This window comes from Moschus berezovskii, chromosome 9 (genome assembly GCF_049115385.1).
Source record: "Moschus berezovskii isolate FMDL1 chromosome 9, NW_MosBer_1.0, whole genome shotgun sequence".
Classification (NCBI taxonomy): domain Eukaryota; kingdom Metazoa; phylum Chordata; class Mammalia; order Artiodactyla; family Moschidae; genus Moschus; species Moschus berezovskii.
The window spans coordinates 101,764,272-101,791,587 of record NC_142468.1 but is presented as its reverse complement, the minus strand read 5'-3'; the positions used below and the strand labels follow the sequence as shown (position 1 = coordinate 101,791,587).

General features: G+C 39.3%; 1 protein-coding gene and 1 pseudogene across 1 annotated transcript; both read right to left on the bottom strand.

The window, feature by feature from the left end:
- Positions 1-3,382: 3,382 nt before the first annotated feature.
- LOC148776737 (olfactory receptor 4K5-like) lies at positions 3,383-4,351 on the bottom strand. Its single transcript, XM_088840383.1, has one exon. The coding sequence runs from the start codon at positions 4,349-4,351 to the stop codon at positions 3,383-3,385; it is 969 nt and encodes a 322-aa protein (XP_088696509.1).
- Positions 4,352-15,545: 11,194 nt separating this feature from the next.
- LOC148776736 (olfactory receptor 4K15-like) lies at positions 15,546-16,542 on the bottom strand (annotated as a pseudogene).
- Between the last annotated feature and the right edge of the window lie 10,774 nt (positions 16,543-27,316).

Sequence of the window (27,316 nt, the reverse complement as noted above, 5' to 3'; positions counted from 1 at the left end):
CCATCTCATTCTCTGTCGTCCCCTTCTCCTCCCGCCCCCAGCCTTTCCCAGCATCAGTAGGGAAGCACAATTTGCTACCCCAAAATATTCCTTTGGCATGAGAATTATTTTGAGATGAAGACAAGTAAGATGCAAAGACTCAGGAAGTAACTTTGATATTCCCTTTAACTGCCTCAAGAATGTAGACAGGATCTGTTTTAGGAAGGGAGCTTGATGGGCTTCCCAGCTGGTGGTAAATAATCTGCCTGCCAATGCAGACGGAGAAGGCAATGGCAAGCCACTCCAGTACTCTTGCCTAGAAATCCCATGGATGGAGGAGCCTGGTGGGCTGTAGTCCGTGGGGTCGCTATGGGTCGGACACGACTGAGTGACTTCACTTTCACTTTTCTCTTTCACACATTGGAGAAGGAGATGGCAACCCACTCCAGTGTTCTTGCCTGGAGAATCCCAGGGACGGGGGAGCCTGGTGGGCTTCCGTCTATGGGGTCACACAGAGTTGGACACGACTGAAGTGACTTAGCAGCAGCAGCAGCCAATGCAGAGACAAGTTTCCATTGTTGGGTTGGATTCCATTCCTGGGTTGGGAAGATCCCCTGGAGAAGGGCACAGCAACCTACTCCAGTATTCTTGCCTGGAAAATCTCATGGACAGAGGAGCCTGGCGGGCTAGAGCCCATAGGGTTGCAAAGTCAGACACGACTGAAGTGACTTATCGCAACACACTGTCACCTTGATAGCTATAATATGAACTAGGTGTATAGCCGGGAGGAACACAGCAAAGTCTGTTTGTTAAGATTCTTCTCAGTGTCCCATTGTCTCTGCACAGCTCAGCAAATATTCGTTTTCCAAACATTTGCTTTTGTATTTCCATGTAAATTGCCTTCCTCTCACCATACCTCTATCCCCAACATCCTCTTTTCTCTTTAGCTGCAGGCAGTATTTAGGTGAAGGTTTTAGGCATTTTGGTGAGTTACCCAGTTTTCCAGGTCTCTCACATGTATGTATGTTACTAAATTTTGTTTGATTTTCTCCTGCTAAACTGTTAACTGATCTAGCTTCTTTGTCAAGAAATAGACAAAGGAGGGACTTCCCGACATTTTTAAAAACTTTAAAAATGGTTCACATCAAAAATACACATATTTTTTTTAAAAAGGAAATGAGCTAAGGAAAAAATATGTGTGTGCTAAGTCGTTCCAGTAGTGTCCAACTCTTTGCAACCCTATGACCTGTAGCTCACCAAGCTCCTCTCTCCATGGGATTCTCCAGGCAAGAATATTGGAGTGGGTTGCCATGCCCTCCTTCAGAAAGGGAAAATATACTTTTTATTAAAGGAATACTTGTAATTTTCTTCTAACCTTTCTTATTACCTTTTCTGATAAAAGGAATCACCAGACATAATTGTTACCATTGCTCTTTTTCTTGGCACACATTGGCTGGAAATTCTTCTAACTTATCTGAAATCGTATCTACTGCTAAGAAAGTTGTCAAATTCATCAACATTTAAAGGTAGGACCTGGAATATGCAGCTCGTAAAGAGATTACATAAAGAATTAAGAACAAAATGTGTTTTTCTCTACTACAAGAAAAATTGCTGGCTTTCCAGACATTCTTTAAAAAAACTTAGTTGATATATAGATAGCACTTTATATCTCCTTGAGCGAGACCTTGTAAAGATACTTTGTTCATTTACATACAATGTGAGTGAGGCCATGTGGAAAAATTCAAAATTTGGAGTCCTCTGACACGAACATTTCTTCTTCTGTGAAATTAACTCTGGGAATTCAGACTCCATTTCTTAATATTTAGCATTTTATTTCAAGAAGTTCATTAAGATACAAATTTAAGATTAATTCAATGTTATATATATGACTGTGAGGAAGGCTGATCGCCGAAGAATCAATGCTTTTGAACTGTGGTGTTGGAGAAGACTCTTGAGAGTCCCTTATACTGCAAGGAGATCCAACCAGTCCATTCTAAAGGAGATCAATCCTGGATGTTCATTGGAGGGACTGATGCTAAAGCTGAAACTGCAATACTTTGGCCACCTCATGCAACGAGTTGACTCACTGGAAAAGACTCTGATGCTGGGAAGTGTTGGGGGCGGGAGGAGAAGGGGACGACAGAGAATGAGATGGCTGGATGGCATCACCAACTCTGTGGACATGAGTTTGAGTGACCTCCGGGAGTTGGTGATGGACAGGGAGGCCTGGCGTGCTGTAATTCATGGGGTCGCGGAGAGTCGGACACGACTGAGCGACTGAACTGAACTGAACTGATATATGGCATATAGATTTCAATGTCAAAAATTACCTACCAAATCAGTTTACCCAAACTAAAAACCAATGCCTTCACATTACAATGTATAACTGAACAATAAAGTGCAACAATAAATAAAAAAGGCAAACAATAAAGTGCAAAATTAGAGTTTTCATTCTTAGCATAAAAGAGAGACTAATATTTCCATAATCTATTTGCCTTGTATGAATTGAGAGATTTGGGAAAGTAAAATTAGAAGGTCTAATCAACAGTAATAATTTTCCTAACTGTCCCCAGAGTCCAGGGTAGAGATCCATTTGTGGGGTCCTGATTGCTAACCAGGATGTATGTTTAACATTGATCATTATAACAAAGAACTTTGTATTTGGCCCACATACAAAGAGTGCTGCACAGCTCCTTATAGAACAGACTGAAAAGTCAGTGTTGAATTGGTCAGCTTTAAAGATTCTCCTGTCTTCTGCAACTAGTAATTTCAGAGGAAACTGGCATTTCCTTAACTGATCAGAGAAAGCCCACTAAATATTTGAAAAGTAAACTTCCAATTATATTTAGTTCCATACTTTAAAGCACTGCTAATTATTGGAAAATAATATGGGATAGGCATAATTGATATTGGAGGAGAAATCTCTTAACTGAAGAATCTTCACTTAATTTTATGCACTTATCTTAAATCAGTGAAGCTGCTGTCCTCTGGATGGGAAAATTCAGTTTCAGAATCTTGAACACTATTTGCCTATATTGATTCTTAGGCATGTAAATTAGGAAACTCATAAGATTTTTAAAAATTTCTAAAGTTATCCCCACCAAAGAATCAGCTACTCATTCTTTTTTCCCATCCTATTTATATTTACCTATAACTAAAGCATCTATGGTATCTATATACAACCATCCCATAACTTATCTCCAGAACCAGTAGTCATGATTTTTTTTTCCTATTCTTGGATATGTAACTTTTGCTAAGATGATATCAGGGAAAAAACTTAATATCCACTAAATATCTCTAAATCTTCTTCGTTATTTTCACCACATTTAAGATATACCATGCAAGCATGTTGAAAATATTTATAAACAGACTATTGATTTGTGGAATTTGAATGAATTTGGTCTTAATAAAGGGAATTCCTCACTATTACTGGCATTTCAGAAATTTTCTTGGGCCTCAAATAATGGGTCATAATTTTCCTCAAGGCAGTCTTCGTATCTTTGTTCCTTAATGTATAAATAATAGGGTTTAGAATGGGAGTGAAAATGGTATAAAATATGGCAAGAACTTTATCCACAGGGTAGATGGTAAAGGGCCACACATAGATGAATATGCAAGGTCCAAAGAATACTATTACTACAGTAATATGGGCAGCCAGAGTAGAAAATGCTTTGGCCATTGCAGCAGCAGACTTAAACCAGACAGTGATGAGAATAATGATGTAAGAGCTGACCGAGAGTGAGCAAGTGCTTAAGGAAAGGATTCCACTATTGACTACAATTAGGATTTCAATGACGTAAGAGTCCAGGCAGGCAAGTTTGGTCACTCGAGGGAGGTCACAAAAAAAGCTGCCTACTACATTGGGCCCACAAAAAGGCAGATTCACAGTAAATGACAACTGGCTTAGTGTGTGCACCAAGCCCACAGCCCAGGAGATCATTACCGGAGCAGCGCACGTCCTTCGGCTCATGGTGACGACACAGCGCAGGGGTTTGCATGTGGCTACGTATCTGTCGTAGGCCATGGAGACAAGTAGCGCCATCTCCCCTCCAGTGAAAAGGTGAGTGAAGAAAATCTGAGCTATGCAGCCACTGAAGGAGATGGTCTTGTGTTCACTCAGAAAATCAGTAATCATCTTAGGAGTAGCAAAGGAAGCCTGACAGATGTCCACAAAGGAAAGGTTTCCCAAGAGAAAGTACATGGGAGAGTGCAGGCTGTTGTCAGAAGTCACTGTGAGGATAATGAGAAGGTTTCCCAGCACAATGACCACATACACAGAGAAGAAAACAAAAAAGAAAATCTGGATCTCCTGAGAACTAGAGAGTCCCAGTAACACAAACTCAGACACCACCGATGAATTGATCTTATCCATGGATCCAGGCTAAAGACTTGCTCTGAAACAATCCTGAAGAAGGGAAATTGGGGGAATCAGAATTACAAACTATAACACTTTTAATGTAAAGGATTCTGAGATACCAGATATAATGCATATTTGCTGAATGAAAAATTTTGAAGAGACCATGATAATATATCTGAAGAGTCAGAAGGAGCTTGTGAGAATGTCCAAATAATTTTACCAGTCTCATTAGAATCCCTTGAGTTTTGGGATAGTCTTAATGATCTTTCACACAGTAGTAAAGAAGCTCATTCATGACCTAACTTATCATGATCACAATGTAAACAAAACTTTACTACTATTGCAGGAATAATAACAATTTAAACAGTTCCTACTAAGGAGATACTGTTGAATATATATTTTCCAGGTCTATAGTTGCAACCTAGACTGTCAATTACTCTTTTGCATAATTTCTTAAAATACATACTATAACTTTATCTTAATTATCTAAAACTCGTCTTTGCTTAATAATTTAAAAACAAAACCTAAATTTTCCATTATGCTTGCCTATAAAGATTAGATTTAGAATAATTTATGATCCCCTTGCCTAGTGTCCTCCATGAGATTATTAAGACATCTTCATAATTAAAGACTAGTTGTTTCAGCATAGAGAAATAAAAAATAATTGAATTATAAATGCCCCATGCTCCTTTAAATATATTTATTTGGAATCAGAATAATCCTGAGAATTATTTCAAACTTGCATTTCATTTCTTCCCTGTAATAATATAGCCCTGCTATATAAATCCAATTCCATTGAACTGAAAAAAAAAAAAAAAAACCTTTCAGGAAGCTCTATTTATAGCTGTATTTGTTCTCACAATTAACCATTGATCACATTTATAGTAATGAACCTTAGAGTGAGAAGTGATCTTACCCCCATGTAAGAGCATATATGTGTTCAACTGCCTATTTCATATAAGAAGTTAAAGTCTCACTCTGTCTCTGGGATATAGTCCTAGACTCTCAATCCCACCCTCTCTAGCTTTATTGAGTAGTAACTGATGAGTAAAACATATTTAAGGTATACAGTGTGATATTTTGGTACTTGTATACACTGTGAAATTATTATCACAATCAAGCTAATATTAACATATCCATTATCCCACATAGTTATATTTTCATTTGTAAAACAATTAAAATCCAGTCTCTCAGCAAATTTTAAATATATAATGCATTACTACTAACTATAGTCACCATGCTGTATGTTAGATCTCCAGAATTTATTCATCCTACATCTCTGGAGTCGAACTATTAAGAGAATCCATCTTAAAAAATTAAAAATTAAATGAATGTGTTAGTGGCAACAGTGTTTATAACAGTATGTAATTGCAGTATTCTGAAATATACCATACATTATTTTATTACCTTTTCCATGTGGACTCACTTTCTTTCTGTTTCCCCATCTCTAAAGTTGTTCTTGCTCAAGTTTATGAACTTATTACATAAAATTATGAACTCTACCTAGTGAAAATGTTTATTGTATGAATACAACGTGTATAAAGGGGTTCCCAGATGCTGCTAGTGCTAAAGAACCTGCCTGCCAAGGCGTGAGATATGAGACACGAGGCACGGGTTTGATCCCTGGGTCAAGAAGATCCCCTGGAGGAATTAGTAATATTCCATTATATGGGCTTCCTGGTGGCTACTAGTAAAAAGAACCCGCCTGCCAATGCAGGAGATGGAGGCTCTATCCCTGGATTGGGAAATAGCCTGGTGAAGGAAATCACAATCCAGTCCAATATTCTTGCCTGGGAAATCCCGTGAACACAGTGTGTATCAATTATGAGAATAAGGTACATTTCTGGCTCACAACTTTTCTCCTAATTCAACCGTTTCCCCTTCCAGGATTTTTCATTGTGTAACTGTCACTGTTATTCTTCCAGGCTGTAAACCTTACTTTTTCCTCTCTCTTCCACTTGTAACATCTCATTACTCGTTAAAGTGAAAAAATAAATTTTAAATTCTTTACCTTGACAACAAAGTATACATGGTTTCATGTGGTTTTATCTACACTGCTCTCTAGCAAAGAAACACTCAATCATTTATTAAGCTGGTAAACACTACCTATTCATTTTTTCCTATCTTTCACAAATAGATGGTCTATTCCAATGCAAATGTCATCTCCTCAAAAAGTCTTCACAGAGCTTAAGCTGAAATTTCTCACCTCCTAACTTTGTTGAGGTGATTTACTTACATGTATATCATTGCTCTTTTAAGGTAAGAGTTTGTGGGTAGCTAACATTTCCCACCACATGGAGCGATGCTTGAATACTTGTGCATCTTATGTACAGCTCACAGGATATAGTGCAGATATTCTGCATGGAATAGACTTTCCATAAACGCACTTAGTGCTAACTGAAATATATTCCACTCCATATCTATCATTTTGCTTAGTATTTCTATCTTCTCATCTCCCTGTGCTCAGAGGCCTTCCCAGTAAATTGTCTACAAAGCATAAACTGCCTACATAAACTTCATCTCCACACGGAACAAAAATACTTCATCTCATTAATAATACAAGCTCATACTTGAGTTGTTAAAACCAGTGCCCATAATCAAACCAACAAATTCAAAGGGAATAAAATAATCCCTTTGAATTGCAGCATAGAGGAAATTACTTATTTTTTGTATTGGAAATAAACAGCAGTCTGTTTACTAAGCTTTTAAAGAGTGATAAAAAATAATGAGAATCTTAACAAGAAATTTGCACAGTATTTCTATAGGTTTAAATAAATCTTGTAAAATCCACTTTTACAGAGTGTAAAGTAAATCATTGATGCAAAGATATACAACCACAAAACTATAAGCTGAATTTGGTATTAACATTTCCACAGTTTTTTTATAGTTTTCCTTCATAGGCCTGTATCCACAAAGAAATATATAGCCTTGATTTTCATGTTTATTTATTCAGGTGCTAGGTAAGCGTGGCATAATGGATTTTTTAAGGTACAATTGGAGTTTGTCATAATCTGCCCAAGAATACTTCACCTTCTTACATAATCTCTCACAAATTCTTCCAAACCTGCTAAAACACATGAACATTCTCATCTTGACTCATTTTCTGTTACTTCTAATACATTTTCCTCCCATCTGTGGATTCTCTTTGAGGCACAATGTAATAATGCAATACGTACCTGGACACAATCTATTTTTTATGTACATTTTTGTTAGATATAACCTACCTGATACAAGATATATCAGAGATGTAAATTGAACTCTTCAATTTTCTATTGTGGGATTAACTTTTTCCACCTGGTCATAGATGCCTTTTTCTCCTGTCAAATTGGAATAGTGCATGGTTTTATCTAAGTGACCAACTGAAGCTTTGGAGATGTCGCAATAGATAGCAAAGGTTCATCTTCCAATGGGTATTATTAATACTTTCCACTACATATTCCCTTTGGAACAAAGTAAATAGCATCCCACGCTGCTGACAATTATAATGAGGGCCATAGAATCACAGGAGAAAAAGGGAGAGTCTTTCAGCCCTTGGGACGTATACAGAGGAAAGGACAAAGAATAAGAACTTAAAGGAGGTAGATTCTTGTTCCCAACTCTATTAATAACTAAGAATAAGTTATTAGGTAAATCATTTAACTCTGAGCCTCAGTTTCAGTTCAGTTCAGTCACTCAATCGTGTCCCAACTCTATTAATAACTAAGAATAAGTTATTAGGTAAATCATTTAACTCTGAGCCTCAGTTTACCCTTCTGTAAAACTACTTTAACATTTCAAGTATACTCAAAGAGAACTGTTAAATGTCTTTGTATAGTGTTCAACTTTGCCATATTTTAATGTTTTGCTATATTTCCTTCATCTTTATTAGTAATAAAACACTGTGAAAGGTAGCAAAATATACCACCCTGAAATATGCCACTTTGGCTTAAGAATCATTTTAATCTCAGGACAATTGAGAAGAAACAGATATAAGCAAAGCTCTCTGTCCTCCCTATCTGCCTAAATCCAGGACATACATTTGTGTGGGTGTTCCCTTCTCCTTTCTGCCAGGAAGGTCAGAAGTTAATCAGAGACAACTCTAGATCCTTACCACCTGAGATGACACCAAGGAATCTACATAACAAACTTCACTAACCTTATTTAAAGCAGTCTGTTTAGCTCGCTTGTTTATAAATTGCTTTGAGAGGTACCTGCTATACATTCTATTTGAGCAAAGACTTGAAGGAATTGGAATCATAAATATGTATATTCCTTGTTGGATGGGTTTCCACATATTTTCCACAAATTTAGCCTCTGTTTATCCTTAGCTTAAAGGGAAACCAGTCTGCTCTTTATTTTGCACCCTCACTGTACTTGGCTTTTAACTCTTCAGAGAACCCAACCTCACTATCTGCCTACATGCCTGGAGAAATATTTGAACTTAGGGGCTAACCAGCCATATTCTTTTGGGTAAAACACAATTCCTGAATCTCAGTTTCTCCATTTGTATGTGGGAATGATGGTGAATCACTGGGCCTCATTCTCTACCTAAAAGCTAGTACCCATTTCTTCTAAGGTTAGTAAAATAAAAGCACGATAAAAATCATGTGATGAGCATGACATCTTTGATGATAAGAGAGACTCAACCCACATTTTTTTTTTTTTTTACAGGAAAAAAAAAAAAAATGAAGATGGGGGAACAACACCTTCTCAGGTCCAGTGGGGATAGAAGTCTGGATTCTCAATACCCAAGGATAAGTGAGGAGCTTCTAGTCATTGCTGGGTGGGAGAGAGTTCTGGCTCCTCCTGAGGTCTCCTTCAATACTACCTGGCTGGGAGGGATTGGAGGCTGATGCTGCTACCCACTTACACCAAGGGAGGAGGAACTGATTATAGTCTGACAAAGATGAGAGCTCTGGCTCCCTCCATGCCCTCCTCTGACACCATCTCAGGAGGTGGGGGTATTTGGGTACATTTTTACAGTTAGCCAGGGATAGGAGTCTAAGCTATCCATTGGCCTTTGCTAGTGTGAAGTGGGGATGAAAGATTTTTTGGTATGGTGTTTGGCTGGAGTAGAAATTTTATTTTGGAAGTTTTCTGTCTTGCCAGCTGCCTTCTTGGTTCTTCAGCTTGAATGAACAAGATTTTGTTAGGATTTGATTTTTTCTTTTCTCATTAGAGTTCCTGAGTTGTTGGCTTTTTAAGTTATATAATGTCATTCCTTGGGCCCCTATCCAGTCTCCCTTCTTATAATGTTCGTTTTGTAGATTATGTCCACTATTATAATTGTATTTAGCAGGAGGACTATGGAAAATTATGTCTACTCTTTTTACCCTAAGCAGAAGTCACCTGCTTTTACTTTATGATGGTAATATTTTCTCCTTTTTATTTGCTATATATATTTAGTCATTTTGAACATATTTCTTATATATCTAATAGATTTACTACTGATTTGAGGGGGAGGTTAATCTATTTTGTCTGCTGACTCTTGTTTCCTGGGGATATGTTCCTCGTGTTTTGTGAGTTTGACTGTGAACTCAAACTCAGCAGGACTTCAGTTCAGTCCAGTCGCTCAGTTGTGTCTGACTCTTTGTGACCCCATGAACCGCAGCACGCCAGGCCTCCCTGTCCATCACCAACTCCTGAAGCTTGCTCAAACTCATGTCCATTGAGTCGGTTATGCCATCCAACCATCTCATCTTCTGTCGTCCCCTTCTCCTCCTGCCCTCAACCTTTCCCAGCATCAGGGTCTGTTCCAGAGAGTCAGCTCTTCGCATCAGGTCGGCAAAGTATTGGAGTTTCAGCTTCAACATCAGTCCTTCCAATGAACACCCAGGACTGATCTCCTTTAGGATAATGAACTGGTTGGATCTCCTTGCAGTCCAAGGGACTCTCAAGAGTCTTCTCTAACATCACAGTTCAAAAGCATCAATTCTTCTGCGTTCAGAAGCAGGACTTCATGTGTCTAAATCCATATGATCCTTCAGAAACAATTTTGTTTTTGCTTTTCCAAAAGCCACCCAAACTTCATTGTCTCTTTGAGTTCTCAATACTGAGTACTGTGTTGTGCTCAGTTGTGTCCGACTCTTTGCCACCCCATGAACAGTAGCCTGCCAGGCTCCTCTGTCCATGGGATTCTTCAGGAAGAATACTGGTGGAGGTTGCCACTTCCTCCTCCAGGGGATCCTCCTGACCCAGAGATAGAACTCATGTCTCCTTCATGTCCTGCATTGGCAGGCAGATTCTTCACCATTGCCCACCATGGAAGCCCCTGAGTTCTCAATATCATATGTGATTTTATCAGGTAATTGTGTTCAAAATATACACAGCATATAAATTCAAACTCTAAACTTATATGTAGGTAATCCTACTATTGTAATTTCCAAGAGGAAGCCTTTTTATATCCATAAGTTCAGAGTGAAAACAGATATTTTGGTCTTTTCCTTGTGCTACTTAGTTTTCTCTGCTAGTCCGTACTTTCACTGAAGTTCCCAGACCCAAACAGTCCTGCACAAACAAAATTTACCCCTGATAGCCAAGCACTGCCCATCATTTTCATGACCTACCGTCACTTTCCATCAACATCCCCCTCCCAAAACTTCCACTATTTCAGATACTATGATGTCCTTCATTTCTGTTAAATAATACCAAAAACTCATAAGTATTTTTATTATTTAAGTTTCAACAGTGTTGCCAATAGAGGTGTAAGCTTGGTTTTCTAATTCATGGATATTTTGTAAGGATGGAATGAGATGATATATAAAAGTACAATTTATAAACTTTATGTGATCATTGAATATATGTTTTGCTTTATCATTCCCATTGTTGTATTACACACGCCTAATTAGGTTATTATCTTTTAAGTCTGTGTTTCACAGAAGAATCAACAGAACCTTACAGAATGGTAAATTTATGGAGGAAAAATGAGTCTAAAACTGCTTAAAATATAATTGGCATTAAATCCTATTCCATACAATTATTTCTTCTATATATATATGGTATATCAAGAGCATAATTTGCCTTTGGTCATGGACTTTCTTTTAAAGACCAGAAGTCAGAAGTTAAATTCAGTATTATAACTTTCAAGTCATGTAATACTAAAACTCAAGTCACAAAACTGGGTGAATTTATTTTTCATAAAATTCTTGTCAGTAGCTACCATGAATCATGAGTCTTTATCAGCATGAGTTCCACAGGCCTACATGAGGGATGAAAAGGTGCTCTTGCAAATTACCTTGGGCCAGAGACTGGAGGTAATTTGTTGGTTGGTCCCATCAGGTGAGATTCTCGTGAATCAGGCACTGATAGCAGAAATCCTAAGAACAGACAGCATGGAATTGATGACCATATCCCACCCCAGAAACTAGGCTGCCTAATTTCTGGCATGGACCCAATCAGGTCTCCTTTCAGAACCTGCAGTTGCCCTGCTTGTGACTTCTGATTACACATGGGGTTGTTTCAACACTCATACCTGTGACTGAATTGAACAGCTGATTGCCTCACTCTACCTTATTTTACCTGATGAGGTCAAGCAAAGGTGTATTAACTTCAAGAAAAAAAAAAAAAAGAAGTTAAATTTACTTGAATCATTTCTTCTTCTTGCCAATTATGAGTGTGTTCAACTAAATTAATTTGTATGACACTCACTCTCAGTTTTCTAACTGGTGAAAGAAGGTTACATTATGAGTAAAAATTGAATATTAAATTTAAGTTAGAAAATGTAACCTTCTTTTGAAAATTCAAAATAATGATTTTATACTTTTAGAGAGCCTTAAAATATGTATTCTCAATTATGTTTTATTGGTCAACGTAAATTAAGAGGGCATGACATGGAGATAGGGAGGAGAATACATCAAGCAAAGTCACACGTTTAACACTATCAGAAAAAAGTCCTCTCTTTATATATGGAGAGATGTCTATTTTTGTATGTACTCTTTGAATCCCCAACTTTAAGTGTCAATTCTGAACTTCGATTTAATACACTGAAATATGTAAACATTACTTGTGGAGTCACGTTTTAGTATTTGTAACATCGTTAAAGTAAATATGCAAATCTATTTGGTTTCTGAGTTCAGATGAGTTCTGCAACATAACCTATGTGCTCCTTGACCTCTAAGTTTGGTTCGTTTGCAATGAGACTTTAGACTGCAAGAAATAATCTGCCAAAAAATTTATCTCAGTGTAATTAGTTCCTTCAGTTCAGTTCAGTTCAGTTCTGTCGCTCAGTCGTGTCCGACTCTCCGCGACCCCATGAATCACAGCACGCCAGGCCTCCCTGTCCATCACCAACTCCCGGAGTACACTCAAACTCATGTCCACAGAGTCGGTGATGTCATCCAGCCATCTCATTCTCCGTCGTCCCCTTCTTCTCCCGCCCCCAACCTTTCCCAGCATCAGAGTCTTTTCCAGTGAGTCAACTCATCGCATGAGGTGGCCAAAGTATTGGAGTTTCAGCTTTAGCATCAGTCCCTACAATGAACATCCAGGATTGATCGCCTTTAGAATGGACTGGTTGGATCTCCTTGTAGTATAAGGGATTCTCAAGAGTCTTCTCCAACACCACAGTTCAAAAGCATCGATTCTTCGGCGATCAGCCTTCTTCACAGTCCAACTCTCACATCCATACATGACCACGGGAAAAACCATTGCCTTGACTAGACGGACCTTGGTTGGCAAAGTAATGTCTCTGCTTTTTAATATACTATCAAGGTTGGTCATAACTTTCCTTCCAAGGAGCAAGCGTCTTTTAATTTCATGGCTGCAATCAGCATCTGCAGTGATTTTGGAGCCCAAAAAAACAAAGTCTGACACTGTTTCCACTGTTTTTCCATCTATTTCCCATGAAGTGATGGGACCAGATGCCATGATCTTTGTTTTCTGAATGTTGAGCTTCAAACCAACCTTTTCACTCTCCTCTTTCACTTTCATCAAGAGGCTTTTGTTCAGATAAATATAGCTTGAATAGCAAGGAATACAGTTGTTTGTGTTTGTATACATATATGAAGAAAGAAGAGACAGGGAATGAAGTCTACAATCAGAAGGACTTATTCTGTCAACTAAAATGGTGAGAACTGTGCTAAGTTTTCCTCATCTGTAAAATTTATGACAATAAGGATACCAGATAAAATGATGACTAGAAAATAACTGTAAATTAATTACTATCCTAAAACTTGAAAATATGATTTACATATTATACATATTGGTATTTTGTACATCTCCATATTTACCAAGTATATTGGAAGAAGCTTGAATTTGATCACTTTCTTTTAGGAAAAGAAGACTTTTATTGACATATAGTTGATTTAAAATATTATATTAGCTTCAGGAGTACAGCATACTGATTCAGTATTTTTACAGTTTATATTCAATGGCAAGCCACTCCAGTACTCTTGTCTGGGAAATCCCATGGACGAGGAGCCTGGTAGGCTGCAGTCCATGGGGTCGCTAGGAGTCGGACACGACTGAGTGACTTCACTTTCACTTTTCACTTTCACACATTTGAGAAGGAAATGGCAACCCACTCCAGTGTTCTTGCCTGGAGAATCCCAGGGACGGGGGAGCCTGGTGGGCTGCCGTCTATGGGGTCGCACAGAGTCGGACACGACTGAAGTGACTTAGCAGCAGCAGCAGCAGAAGTTATTACAGGATAATGGCTATAATACTCTGTACTATACAGTGTATCCCTGTTGCATATCTATTTTATACACAGCCATTTGTGTATTTTTGGCTTCCCTGGTGGCTCAGACACCCTGCAATGCTGGAGACCTGGGTTGGATCCCTCGGTTGGAAAGATACCCTGGAGAAGGAAATGGCAACCCACTCCAGTACTCTTGTCTGGAAAATTCCATGGATGGAGAAGCCTGGTAGGCTACAGTCCATGGGGTCGCAAAGAGTCGGACACGACTGAACGACTTCACTTTCACTTTCACACAGTCATTTGTATCTCTTAATTCCAGACCCCTAACAGGCCCCTCTCCCATTTCTTCTCCCCACTCATAATCACTAGTTTGCTTTCTATATCTGTGAGTGTGTTTCTGTTTTACTGTATGCCTTCATTTGCTTACTTTTTAAATAATGCACATAAATGATATCATAGTGTATTTGTTTTTCTGTGTCTAACTTATTTTACTAAATGTAATATTCTCTAGGTCCATCCACCTTGATGCAAAAGACAGAATTTCATTCTTTTATATGGCTGAGTAATATTCCATTGCTTTATATATATATATATCTTTTTTATTCATTTATCTATTGATGGACACGAGTTACTTCTAATAATGGCTATTGTAAACAGGGCTACTATGAATATCAAGGTGTGTATATCTTTTTGAATTAGTGATTTCATTTTTTCCACGTGTGTGTGTGCGTGTGTGTGTACAGTGGAATTGCTAAATCATATGGCAGTTCTATTTTTAGTTTTTTTAATAATGTTTTTTACTGTACCAATTTACATTTCCATCAATAATCTACAAGGGTCCCCTTAGAAAAAGAAGACTTTTAATATTATGGTTGGTGTCCATAGTAGGTTGCCTCAAAATGTGCCTCAGTGGCATACTGATTATTAAAGTTACTATCTTGATTCTTAAAGTTACTTAAGAAATGACCAATGCAAGAAGGACACTCTGACCCACATTTCTGTCTGCTGAAAGTAGGAACTCTCTTATATGAGGGGTTGCACCCTCTGTATCTGGAGGTAGAAAGACACACTTATCACCAAAGACAGGGAATTGGACCAAGAAGCCTACAGAAGCAAACGTTGTTACTTCTTTACTTTACTGTCCCAAGTGCAAACTCTGCTTAGATTCTTCACTAACTGGGCACCCAAATCCTAAGTTTCTTTGTCCTGCAATTCCTCACAAATTTGTTGTTTTGTGTTTGTTTGTTTTTTGGCTAAAATGTATAAAAGCTGCCTACTTTGGCCTCTTATTAGGTTTCATCTCTGTGAGAGCTTCACGTGGATGAATTAAAATGTGTTTCTTTTTCCCCTGTTAATCTTTGTGTCAGTTTTTTTACTAGTTTATCCACAAGACCTCACAAGGGGTAATAGGAAAAATACACCCCACCCCTTCCCAACATTATAAATAATTTTGCCATGAAATTTAAAAAAATTATTTCACAAGCAAAAGACAGGGTGTCCTATTCTTCTAAGATAGCTAGTTTGCTGTTCTATAAGCAAAAGATATGAAAAGGAAGAAAATGTGTCCTATGGTATTTGAGACACAACAGTAATTCACAGAAGAAGGTACACCGACCTGGCTATCATCACGGGCTGTGTTTGCCACAAAGGAGAACTGGAAGACCGCTGGGAACGCGCCTGTCGGTGCCCCAGTTTCTGCACTGCTGATATCACCTCCTTATTTCTCAAGGTGTAGATCAAGGGGTTTAAAAGAGGAGTGAAAACTGTATAAAATATTGAGAGGAGCTTATCCACTGGGAGACTGCTAAAGGCCAGGCGTAAATGAAGATGCAGGGCCTGAAGAGGAGGGTTACTATGGCGATGTGGGCAGTCAGGGTGGCCCTTGCCTTGGCCATACCCGCTGAGGAAAGCCGCCGCACAGTGCCCAGGATGACCGTGCAGGAGACCAGCAAGAGCCCAAAGGAGCACACGGCCATTAGAGCGCTGTCTGACAGCATCAGTACCTCCAGAGTGAAGGTGTCTGTGCAGGCAAGTGTGATAACCAGGGGCAGGTCACAGAGAACACTGTCCACTCTGTTGGGGCCACAGAATGGGAGGTTTACTGTGAAGACCAACTGACCGACTGAGTGCAGAACCCCAGTGAGCCAGGAGCCCACCACGAAGCTGATGCGCTTGCGCACATTCATGATGGTGACATAATGCAGGGGCAACATATGGCCACGTATCTATCGTTTGCCATGGACACAAGGAGCATCATCTCACCACCGGCAAAGACATGCAGGAAGAATATCTGGGCCATGCAGCCTTCAAAGGAGATGGTCTTGTGCTCCACGAGGAAGTCAGCAATCATTTTGGGGGAAGCAAAGGTGGACAGACACACGTCAGTGAAGGAGAGGTTACTGAGTAGAAAGTGCATGGCTGTGTGTAGGGAGGGTTCAGAGAAGATTGTGAGCACTATGAGCAGGTTCCCCAGCACAACAGATAAATAGAAAAGTGTAAAAAGTGCAAAATAGAAAAGGTGTAGCTCTCGAGAACCTGAAAGACTGTGCAACACAAACTCCGTCACGCCTGAATTATTTTCTTGGTCCATGGTTTCAAATTGCTGAAAGTGGGTCGGAAATGTTCCTGTAAAGTAAAATAGAAATATATCATAGGATTGGGAGAGAAAATGAGCAAGGCCAAGCTTGGTGTCAAATCCCTCTCAACATACTTACATTCCTTATTAGCACATTAAATACATGTTGCATACAATCATTTATTTTTTTAATAACTGGATAACTCGGCTTTCATCTCTGCATTGGAGCATGATAGTTTTATTCTAAAAATAGAAGTTTACCAATCATCACAATTCCTGAAACAGGAAAGAAACTCTAGACTCATACTGACAGCTTTCAAATACTATGTCTTGTAATTTCTAGCAATATGACCTTGGGTATATTAATTAAACTCTCTGGGCTTCACTTTTTGCAACTGTAAACTGGAGAAAATAATAATTTATGACTCATAGGATTTTTGTAAAGATTAAAAGAATTACAAGTGTCCCTTGTTTATTGAAAGTTTGCTTTACAGAAAAAGACTTATATTAGTGCCTGTTTTGCTAACTTAAATTCAAAGAAGACTTTTGCTTTTATAAAAAAAGGAGAAAAGCAAAAATAGTGTTTGGCATTTATTTTACAGTGAGTTGTGATAGAGGCATCAAGATCCATGAATAGCAAGAAGTGGCACTGCCAAGCTTCTTCCCAGGATGAAACTTAGGTTCTTAGCATCTGGCCAGCATACCTGTGAACTGTATCTGTGAGTGTCTGTGTTTTATCTCAGGTCAATTGTGCATCCATTAGCAAGTTATGTCCTAAGGTAATTACTGCTTCATTTTATGCATTTTTGCTTGCAAATGTTTCACTGATATGCCCTATTTTGGGATTGTAGGGAATATCTCAGTTCAGTTCAGTCGCTCAGTCGTGTCCGACTCCTACATGACCACGGGAAAAACCATAGCCTTGACTAGACGGACCTTGGTTGGCAAAGTAATGTCTGCTTTTTAATATACTATCTAGGTTGGTCATAACTTTCCTTCCAAGGAGTAAGCGTCTTTTAATTTCATGGCTGCAGTCAGCATCTGCAGTGATTTTGGAGCCCAAAAAAATAAAGTCTGACACTGTTTCCACTGTTTTTCCATCTATTTCCCATAAAGTGATGGGACCAGATGCCATGATTTTTGTTTTCTGAATGTTAAGCTTCAAGCCAACCTTTTCACTCTCCTCTTTCACTTTCATCAAGAGGCTTTTGAGCGCCTCTTCACTTCCTGACATAAGGGTAGTGTCATCTACATATATTAATGCATATCTTTTTTACAAATACCTTTTAAATATCACTAAAAGGGTGAGGGAAGGTAAGGAATGAAAATTTTCAGCATACTTCTGAAATAACTCCATGAAATTTCTATTCCATCTAGTTAGTCTAATACCAGACTAAGGAACCTTATAAATAAGCTAATCTCTTTTGCATGTTCCTTGTAATAGGAAATATCTTATCCCTCACTTTAACGCCTTAAAATAAGAAAGCCTCACTATAAGGACTTTCCAGAGAAAGATAAAAATACCAGAGCTTCCTTTGATCAGAAGATAGTCTAAGATACATTTTTTTTTTTTATTACCTAAGGGAGGACCTACTTTTGCATTCCAATCCCCTGTACTGAAAAGGACATTATTTTTTGGTGTTAGTTCTAAAAGGTCTTGTAGGTCTTCATAGAACCATTCAACTTCAGTTTCTTCATTGTTACTGGTCGGAGCATAGACTTGGATTACCGTGATATTGAATGGTTTGCCTTGGAAATGAACAGAGATCATTCTGTCATTGTTGAGACTGCACCCAAGTACTGAATTTCAGACTCTTTTATTGAACATGATGGTTACTCCATTTCTTCTAAGGGATTCCTGCCCACAGTAGTAAGTACAATGGTCATCTGAGTAAAATTCACCCATTCCAGTCTATTTTACTTCTCTGATTCCTAAAATGTCGATGTTCACTATTCCAATTTGCCTTGATTCATGGACCTAACATTTCAGGTTATGCAATATTGCTCTTTATAGCATCGGACCTTGCTTCTATTATGAGTCATGTCCACAACTGGGTGTTGTTTTTGCTTTGGCTCCATCCCTTCATTCTTTCTGAAGTTCTTTCTCCACTGATCTCCAGTAGCATATTGGGCACCTACCGACCTGGGGAGTTCATCTTTCAGTGTCCTATCTTTTTGCCTTTTCATACTGTTCATGGGATTCTCAAGGCAAGACTACCGAAGTGGTTTGCCATTCCCTTCTCCAGTGGACCACATTTTGTCAGAACTCTCCACCATGACCTGTCCATCTTGGATGGCCCTACATGCCTTGGCTTTGTTTCACTGAGCTATTTCACAGCCTAAAAGATGATGCTGTGAAAGTGCTGAATTATGCCAGCAAAATTGGAAAACTCAGCAGTGGCCACAGGACTGGGAAAGGTCAGTTCACATTCCAATTTCAAAGAAAGGCAATGCCAAAGGATGCTCAGACTACCACACAATTGCACTCATCTCACACGCTTGTAAAGTAATGCTTAAAATTCTCCAAGCCAGGTTTCAGCAATACATGAACCGTGAACTTCCAGATGTTCAAGCTGGTTTTAGAAAAGGCAGAGGAACCAGAAATCAAATTTCCAATATCCTCAGGATTATCGAAAAGGCAAGAGAGTTCCAGAAAAACATCTATTTTTGCTTTATTGACAATGCCAAAGCCTTTGACTGTGTGGATCACAATAAAACTGTGGAAAATTCTTCAAGAGATGGGAATATCAGACTACCTGACCTGTCTCTTGAGAAACCTATATGCGGGTCAGGAAGCAACAGTTAGAACTGGACATGGAACATCAGATTGGTTCCAAATAGGAAAAGGAGTACATCAAGACTGTATTTTGTCACCCTGCTTATTTAACTTATATGAAGAGTACATCATGAGAAATGCTGGGCTGGTGGAAGCACAAGCTGGAATCAAGATTGCCAGGAGAAATATCAATAACCTTAGATATGCTGATGACACCACCCTTACAGCAGAAAGCAAAGAGGAACTAAATAGCCTCTTTATGTGGGTGAATGAGGAGAATGAAAAAGTTGGCTTAAAACACACAATCAGAAAAAAAAGATCATGGCATCCAATCCCATCTCTTCATGGCAAATAGATGGAGAAACAGTGGAAACAGTGGCAGACTTTAATTTTTTGGGCTCCTAAATCAGTGCAGACCATGATTGCAGCCATGAAATAAAAAACACGCTTACTCCTTGGAAGAAAAGTTGTGACCAACCTAGACAGCATATTAAAAAGCAGGGGCATTACTCTGCCAACAAAGTTCTGTCTAGTCAAGGCTGTTTTTCGAGTAGTCATGTATGGATGTGAGAGTTGGACTATAAAGAAAGATAAGCACCGAAGAATGGATGCTTTTGAACTGTGGTGTTGGAGAAGATTCTTGAGAGACCCTTGGACTGCAAGAGACTGTATCCCTTAGGATACAACCAGTCCATCCTAAAGAAAATCAGTCCTGAAAATTCATTGGAAGGACTGATGTTGAAGCTGAAACTCTAATCCTTGGCCACCTGATATGAAGAGTGACTCATTTGAAAAGACCCTGATGCTGGGAAAGATTGAAGATGAGAGGAGAAGGGGACGACAGAGGATGAGATAGTTGGATGGCATCATCGACTCAATAGATACAAGTTTGAGTAAACTCTGGGAGTTGGTGATGGACAGGGAGGCCTGGTGTGCTGCACTCCATGCGGTCGCGAAGAGTCAGACATGACTGAGCAACTGAACTAAACTGAACCAACTGAGGGTTCTGTAATTGATTTGTTGGAAAATGAAATGCGACTCACAATTTCAGTATAGGAGAATATGATTAGGAGTATGCATCTGATGGTTGCGGAAATGACAAGAGGAGATAAAGGCTCAGTTCAGTTCTGTCGCTCAGTCGTGTCCGACTCTTAGCGACCCCATGAACCACAGCACGCCAGGCCTCCCTGTCCATCACCAACTGCCGGAGTTCACTCAAACTCATGTCCATCGAGTCGGTGATGCCATCCAGCCATCTCATTCTCTGTCGTCCCCGTCTCCTGCTACCCCCAATCGCTCCCAGCATCAGAGTCTTTTCCAGTGAGTCAACTCATCGCATGAGGTGGCCAAAGTATTGCAGTTTCAGCTTTAGCATCAGTCCTTCCAATGAACACTGAGGATTGATCTTTCGAATGGACTGGTTGGATCTCCAGCACCACAGTTCAAAAGCATCAATTCTTCTGCGATCAGCTTTCTTCACAGTCCAACTCTCACATCCATACATGACCACGGGAAACACCATAGCCTTGACTAGACGGACCTTGGTTGACAAAGTAATGCCTCTGCTTTTTAATATGCTATCTAGGCTGGTCATAACTTTCCTTCCAAGGAGTAAGCGTCTTTTAATTTCATGGCTGCAATCAGCATCTGCAGTGATTTTGGAGCCCAAAAAAATAAAGTCTGACACTGTTTCCATTGCTGTAAAAGGAGTATAATTCCCACTTTTTTTTTTAACTAAAGCCTTGGAAACATGACTTAGTTATTTAAAATAATATGGGCAGAAGTTTTGTGCCAGATGTGCCACATTTGAGCAGAAGCTTTAAGATTCAATGCATAATTCTCCTGTTGCTCTTTATCCATCTTCCTGGGTCCAAGGATGAAAAGATGATGGGGACCAGACTGTGCTCATAGATAAAAAGACACAATACTATAAACAAGTTCATTATCTCCTAATTGTTGTATACATTTAGCATCATGCTAATCATTATCCCAGCAGGCTTAATTTATTGTAAAATTAATATGAAATTTCAAAGAACTTAAGATCACAGAAACAATGTGAACAGAACAAATTTGCTAGGCTCACAAAATCTGTTTTCAGCACTTATTATAAAGCCATAGTAATCATTATTGTGTTTGCCTAAAAAATAGATGCATGGAACAGAATAGAAAATCCAGAAGAATTTTACATATGTGATAACTGATTTTCAAAAAAGGTACCAAAACAATTCAATAGGAAAGAAGAGCCCTTTTAGCAAAGGACTGTATAACAATTGTTTTTTGTTATTGGATATCTGTATGGAAAGGGGCTTCCCCAGTGGCTCAGTGGTAAAGGACCTGCCTGCAATGCAAGAGACACAGGAGATGCGGGTTGGATCCCTGGGTCAGGAAAATCCCCTAGAGGAGGGCATGACAACCCACTCCAGCATTGTTGCCTAGATAATCCCATGGACAGAGGAGCCTGGTGGGCTACAGGGTTGCAAAGAGTCAGACACGACTGGAGAAACTAACCACGCATACACATCTACATGGAAAATAAATAAATAACTTCAATCCTTGTCTGTAACTTTATGCAAAAAGTATTTTGAAATATCTCCAGTAAATTAATAAGAAAAATTTTCAATAGGGAAAAAATTGGCCAAAAAAACCAAAAAAAAACTAAATAAGTAATTCCTAGAATAAATTATACCTAATAACAAATAAACCTATGAAAAATATTTAACAAATAAACCTCATTAATGGCCAGGGAACTGCATATTAAAATAAAAATCAATGCCATTTTTTCTCATCAAATTGATCAAAATTTAGAAGAATATTTAAGGATATTTTGTATCATGGACAGGGCTTCCCAGGTGGTACTAGTAGTAAAGAACCTACCTGCCAATGCAGAAGACATAAGAGATGGGGGTTTGATCTCTGGATGGGAAAGATTCCCTGAAGGAGGGCATGGCAACCCACTTCAGTATTCTTGCCTGGAGAATCCCCATGGAGAGAGGATCCTGGCAGGCTATAGTCCGCAGTATCACAGAGTCAGATATGACTGAAGCGACTTAGCACACACGCATATCATTGATGAATGTATTAACTGCAGTGTTAAAAACAAACAAACCCAATATCTTGGCAATAACTTCTAAAATTAAAATATACTTTTCTTCAACGTCATTTGACTCACAAGTCTTTCTTTTGAGAATCAATTCATGGAAATAAAAGCAGTGATCCTTTAAACTATGACAAAAATATTTATTTTAACAGAGTAAGCAGTGGGAAAAATAAGGGAAAAAAATCTGATTACCTATTAGTAGAGGAATTATTTAAGTTCCAGAATACCCTTACATTAAAAAATACAGCTGTCATGAAAAGAAATACTTGAATTTGAATACACTGCATTGTCTACAATAAACCATCAAGTGAAAAGCACACTGTTTGGTCACGTGCATGATAGAATCTTAATTTCGTGAAAATCAGACTGTACAGAGTAGACTGACAATGGCCACGTCAGGGACTGAGAACAAAGAAGTTGATGCGTTTCCGTTTTTATATGTATTTGGGTATTTTTCACTTCTTACTAATTTTGTTTGCAGTAAAATACACATAATATAAAATTTATCTTTAGTGATATTTAGTATATTCTGATTACTGTGCAATTATCACCACCATCTAGTTCCAGAACATTTTTTTGTCAATGACTGGCACTATCCCCTTGCATGTTCCAGAATATTTTATCAAAAAGGAAAACTTGTATTTATTGAGCAAACACTCCCAAATCTCCTTTCCCCAGGCCCTTACCATCAGTAATCTGTTTTCTGAATGCGTTTGTCTATTCCTGACATTTCATACAAATGGAATAATATAATATGCAGCCTTTTGTGTCAAAAACTTGTACATAAATGTTTGTAGTAGCACTATTCACAACAGTCAAAATATGGAAACATCTATAAACTGATAAATGAATAAACTATATGTTGGATAGTCATACAATGGAATATTCAGTTCAGTCCAGTTCAGTCGCTCAGTCGTGTCCGACTCTCCGCGACCCCATGAATCACAGCACGCCAGGCCTCCCTGTCCATCACCAACTCCTGGAGTTCACTCAAACTCACATCCACAGAGTCGGTGATCCCATCCAGCCATCTCATTCTCAGTCCTCCCCTTCTCCTCCCACCCCCAACCCCTCCCAGCATCAGACTCTTTTCCAGTGAGTCAACTCGTCGCATGAGGTGGCCAAAGTATTGCACTTTCAGCTTTAGCATCAGTCCTTCCAATGAACACCCAGGATTGATCTCCTTTAGAATGGACTGGTTGGATCTCCTTGCGGTACAAGGGACTCTCAAGAGTCTTCTCCAACACCACAGTTCAAAAGCATCAATTCTTCGGTGATCAGCTTTCTTCACAGTCCAACTCTCACATCCATACATGACCACGGGAAAAACCATAGCCTTGACTAGATGGACCTTTGTGGACAAAGTAATGTCTCTGCTTTTTAATATACTATCAAGGTTGGTCATAACTTTCATTCCAAGGAGTAAGCCTCTTTTAATTTCATGGCTGCAGTCACCATCTGCAGTGATTTTGGAGCCCAAAAAAATAAAGTCTGACACTGTTTCCACTGTTTTTCCATCTATTTCCCAAGAACTGATGGGACCAGATGCCATGATCTTTGTTTTCTGAATGTTGAGCTTCAAGTCAACCTTTTCACTCTCCTCTTTCACTTTCATCAAGCGGCTTTTGAGTTCCTCTTCACTTTCTGACATAAGGGTAGTGTCATCTGCATATCTGAGATTATTGATATTTCTCCCAGCAATCTTGATTCCAGCTTGTGCTTCTTCCAGCCCAGCATTCCTCATGATGTACTCTGCATAGAAGTTAAATAAGCAGGGTGACAATATACAGCCTTGACGCACTCCTTTTCCTATTTGGAACCAGTCTGTTGTTCCACGTACAATTCTGACTGTTGCTTCCTGACCTGCATAAAGGTTTCTCAAGAGGCAGGTCAGGTGGTCTGGGATTCCCATCTCTTTCAGAATGTTCCACAGTTTATTGTGATCCACACAGTCAAAGGCTTTGGCATAGTCAATGAAGCAGAAATAGATGTTTTTCTGGAAATCTCTTGCTTTCTCCATGATCCAGCGGATGTTGGCAATTTGATCTCTGGTGCCTCTGCCTTTTCTAAAACCTGCTTGAGCATCTGGGAGTTCACGGTTCACATATTGCTGAAGCCTGGCTTGGAGAATTTTGAGCATGACTTTACTAGCGTGTGAGATGAGTGCAATTGTATGGTAGTTTGAGCATTCTTTGTCATTGCCTTTCTTTGGGATTGGAATGAAGACTGACCTTTTCCAGTCCTGTGGCCACTGCTGAGTTTTCCAAATTTGCTGGCATGCTGAGTGCAGCACTCTCACAGCATCATCATTCAAGATTTGAAATAGCTCAACTGGAATTCCATCACCTCCACTAGTTTGTTCGTAGTGATGCTTTCTAAGGCCCACTTGATTTCACATTCCAAGATGTCTGGCTCTAGGTCAGTGATCACGTTATCGTGACTATCTTGGTCGTGAAGATCTTTTTTGTACAGTTCTTCTGTGTATTCTTGCCACCTCTTCTTAATATCTTCTGCTTCTGTTAGGTCCATACCATTTCTGTCCTTTATCGAGCCCATCATTGCATGAAATTTTCCTTTGGAACCTCTAATTTTCTTGAAGAGGTCTCTTGTTTTTCCTATTCTGTTGTTTTCCTCTATTTCTTTGCATTGATCACTGAGGAAGGCTTTCTTATCTCTCCTTGCTATTCTTTGGAACTATGCATTCAGATGCTTATATTCTTCCTTTTCTCCTTTGCTTTTCACTTCTCTTCTTTTCACAGCTATCTGTAAGGCCTCCTCACACAACCATTTCACATTTTTGCATTTCTTTTCCATGGGGATGGTCTTGGTCCCTGTCTCCTGTACAATGTCATGAACCTCCATCCAGAGTTCATCAGGCACTCTATCAGATCTAGTCCCTTAAATCTATTTCTCACTTCCACTGTATAATCATAAGGGATTTGATTTAGGTCATATCTGAATGGTCTAGTGGTTTTCCCTACTTTCTTCAATTTAAGTCTGAATTTGGCAATAAGCAGTTCATGATCTGAGTCACAATCAGCTCCTGGTCTTGTTTTTGCTAACTGTATACAGCTTCTCCATCTTTGGCTGCAAAGAATATAATCCATCTGATTTCGGTGTTGACCATCTGGTGATGTCCGTGTGTAGAGTCTTCTCTTGTGTTGTTGGAAGAGGGTGTTTGCTATGACCAGTGCATTCTCTTGGCAAAACTCTATTAGCCTTTGCCCTGCTTCATTCCGTGCTCCAAGGCCAAATTTGCCTGTTACTCCAGGTATTTTTGACTTCCTACTTTTGTATTCCAGTCCCCTATAATGAAAAGGACATCTTTTTTGGGTGTTAGTTCTAAAAGGTCTTGTAGGTCATCATAGAACCGTTCAACTTTGGCTTCTTCAGCATTACTGGTTGGGGCATAGGCCTGGATTACTGTAATATTGAATGGTTTACCAATGGAATATTATTTGGCCATGAAATGGAATGAGGTATAAAATAGTGATACATGCTACAACCTGAATGAACCTTGAAAACATTGCAAGAAGTCACATGTGTTACTCTTGAAACTACAGTTGACCCTGGAACAACATGGGGGTTAGGAGCAAGAAGTCAAAAATTTGTGTATATCTTGATAGTAAGCCCTCTGTGTCCACCATTCAACATCCATGGATTCAACCAACCTCGAATTGTGTAGTGTTCTCATATTTACTACTGAAAAACATTCACACATAAATGGACTTTGACAGTTCAAACCTGTGTTGTTCAAGGCTCAACTATGTAACTATGTGAGTGTGTGTGTATAAAGAAATGTATATTGGAGGTGAACAGACTGAAAAAACAACTCTTCTAGGATATTAAGAGAGATGGGACGCAGGCAAATCTCTGCCTCCAATAAGGAGAGAAATGCAGGCAATACAGGAGTCACCAGTTATAAGAGCAAAGACTCTTAGATAGAAATGGCCAGGTAACCAGGACAGGGTGGGAAAATTTGAACTGTAATTGACTAATTGTGGAGGCTCAGTATGGACAACTTTGAGTGTTAAAAACTAGAGGACCTGATCACAGGAGCAAAATTTTGTATTATTTATCTCCAAGAGTTAGACTAGATTCTCACAGTATATCAGAGAAAAATGCCCTCCAGCTTGCAGCAGAGGGGGAGAGGGAAAAGAACCATTTTGAAATATGTCAGAGCACACATACACACGTTAACAATGTCTGCCCCAGGAGAAACCATTTAGCCAGAGTCTAACCTGATAGGATATTATCAGAGCCCAGCTGACCTAAAGGATGAGGAATACCCGATCTCTAGTCAGCTTTGGCCTTCCATATGAGAGAAAGGAAAATCTCAACTCTAGCTCACTCTAGACTTTCTATCCCACCCAGTTCAGTTCAGTCGCTCAGTCGTGTCCGACTCTCCGCGACCCCATGAATCACAGAACACCAGGCCTCCCTGTCCATCACCAACTCCCGGAGTTCACTCAAACACATGTCCATCAAGTCGGTGATGCCATCCAGCCATCTCATTCTCGGTCGTCCCCTTCTCCTCCCGCCCCCAACCCCTCCCAGCATCAGAGTCTTTTCCAGTGAGTCAACTCGTCGCATGAGGTGGCCAAAGTATTGGAGTTTCAGCTTTAGCATCAGTCCTTCCAATGAACACCCAGGATCGATCTCCCTTAGAATGGACTGGTTGGATCTCCTTGTGGTACAAGGGACTCTCAAGAGTCTTCTCCAACACCACAGTTCAAAAGCATCGATTCTTCGGCGATCAGCTTTCTTCACAGTCCAACTCTCACATCCATACATGACCACGGGAAAGACCATAGCCTTGACTAGACGGACCTTTGTGGGCAAAGTAATGTCTCTGCTTTTTAATATATTATCAAGGTTGGTCATAACTTTCCTTCCAAGGAGTAAGCGTCTTTTAA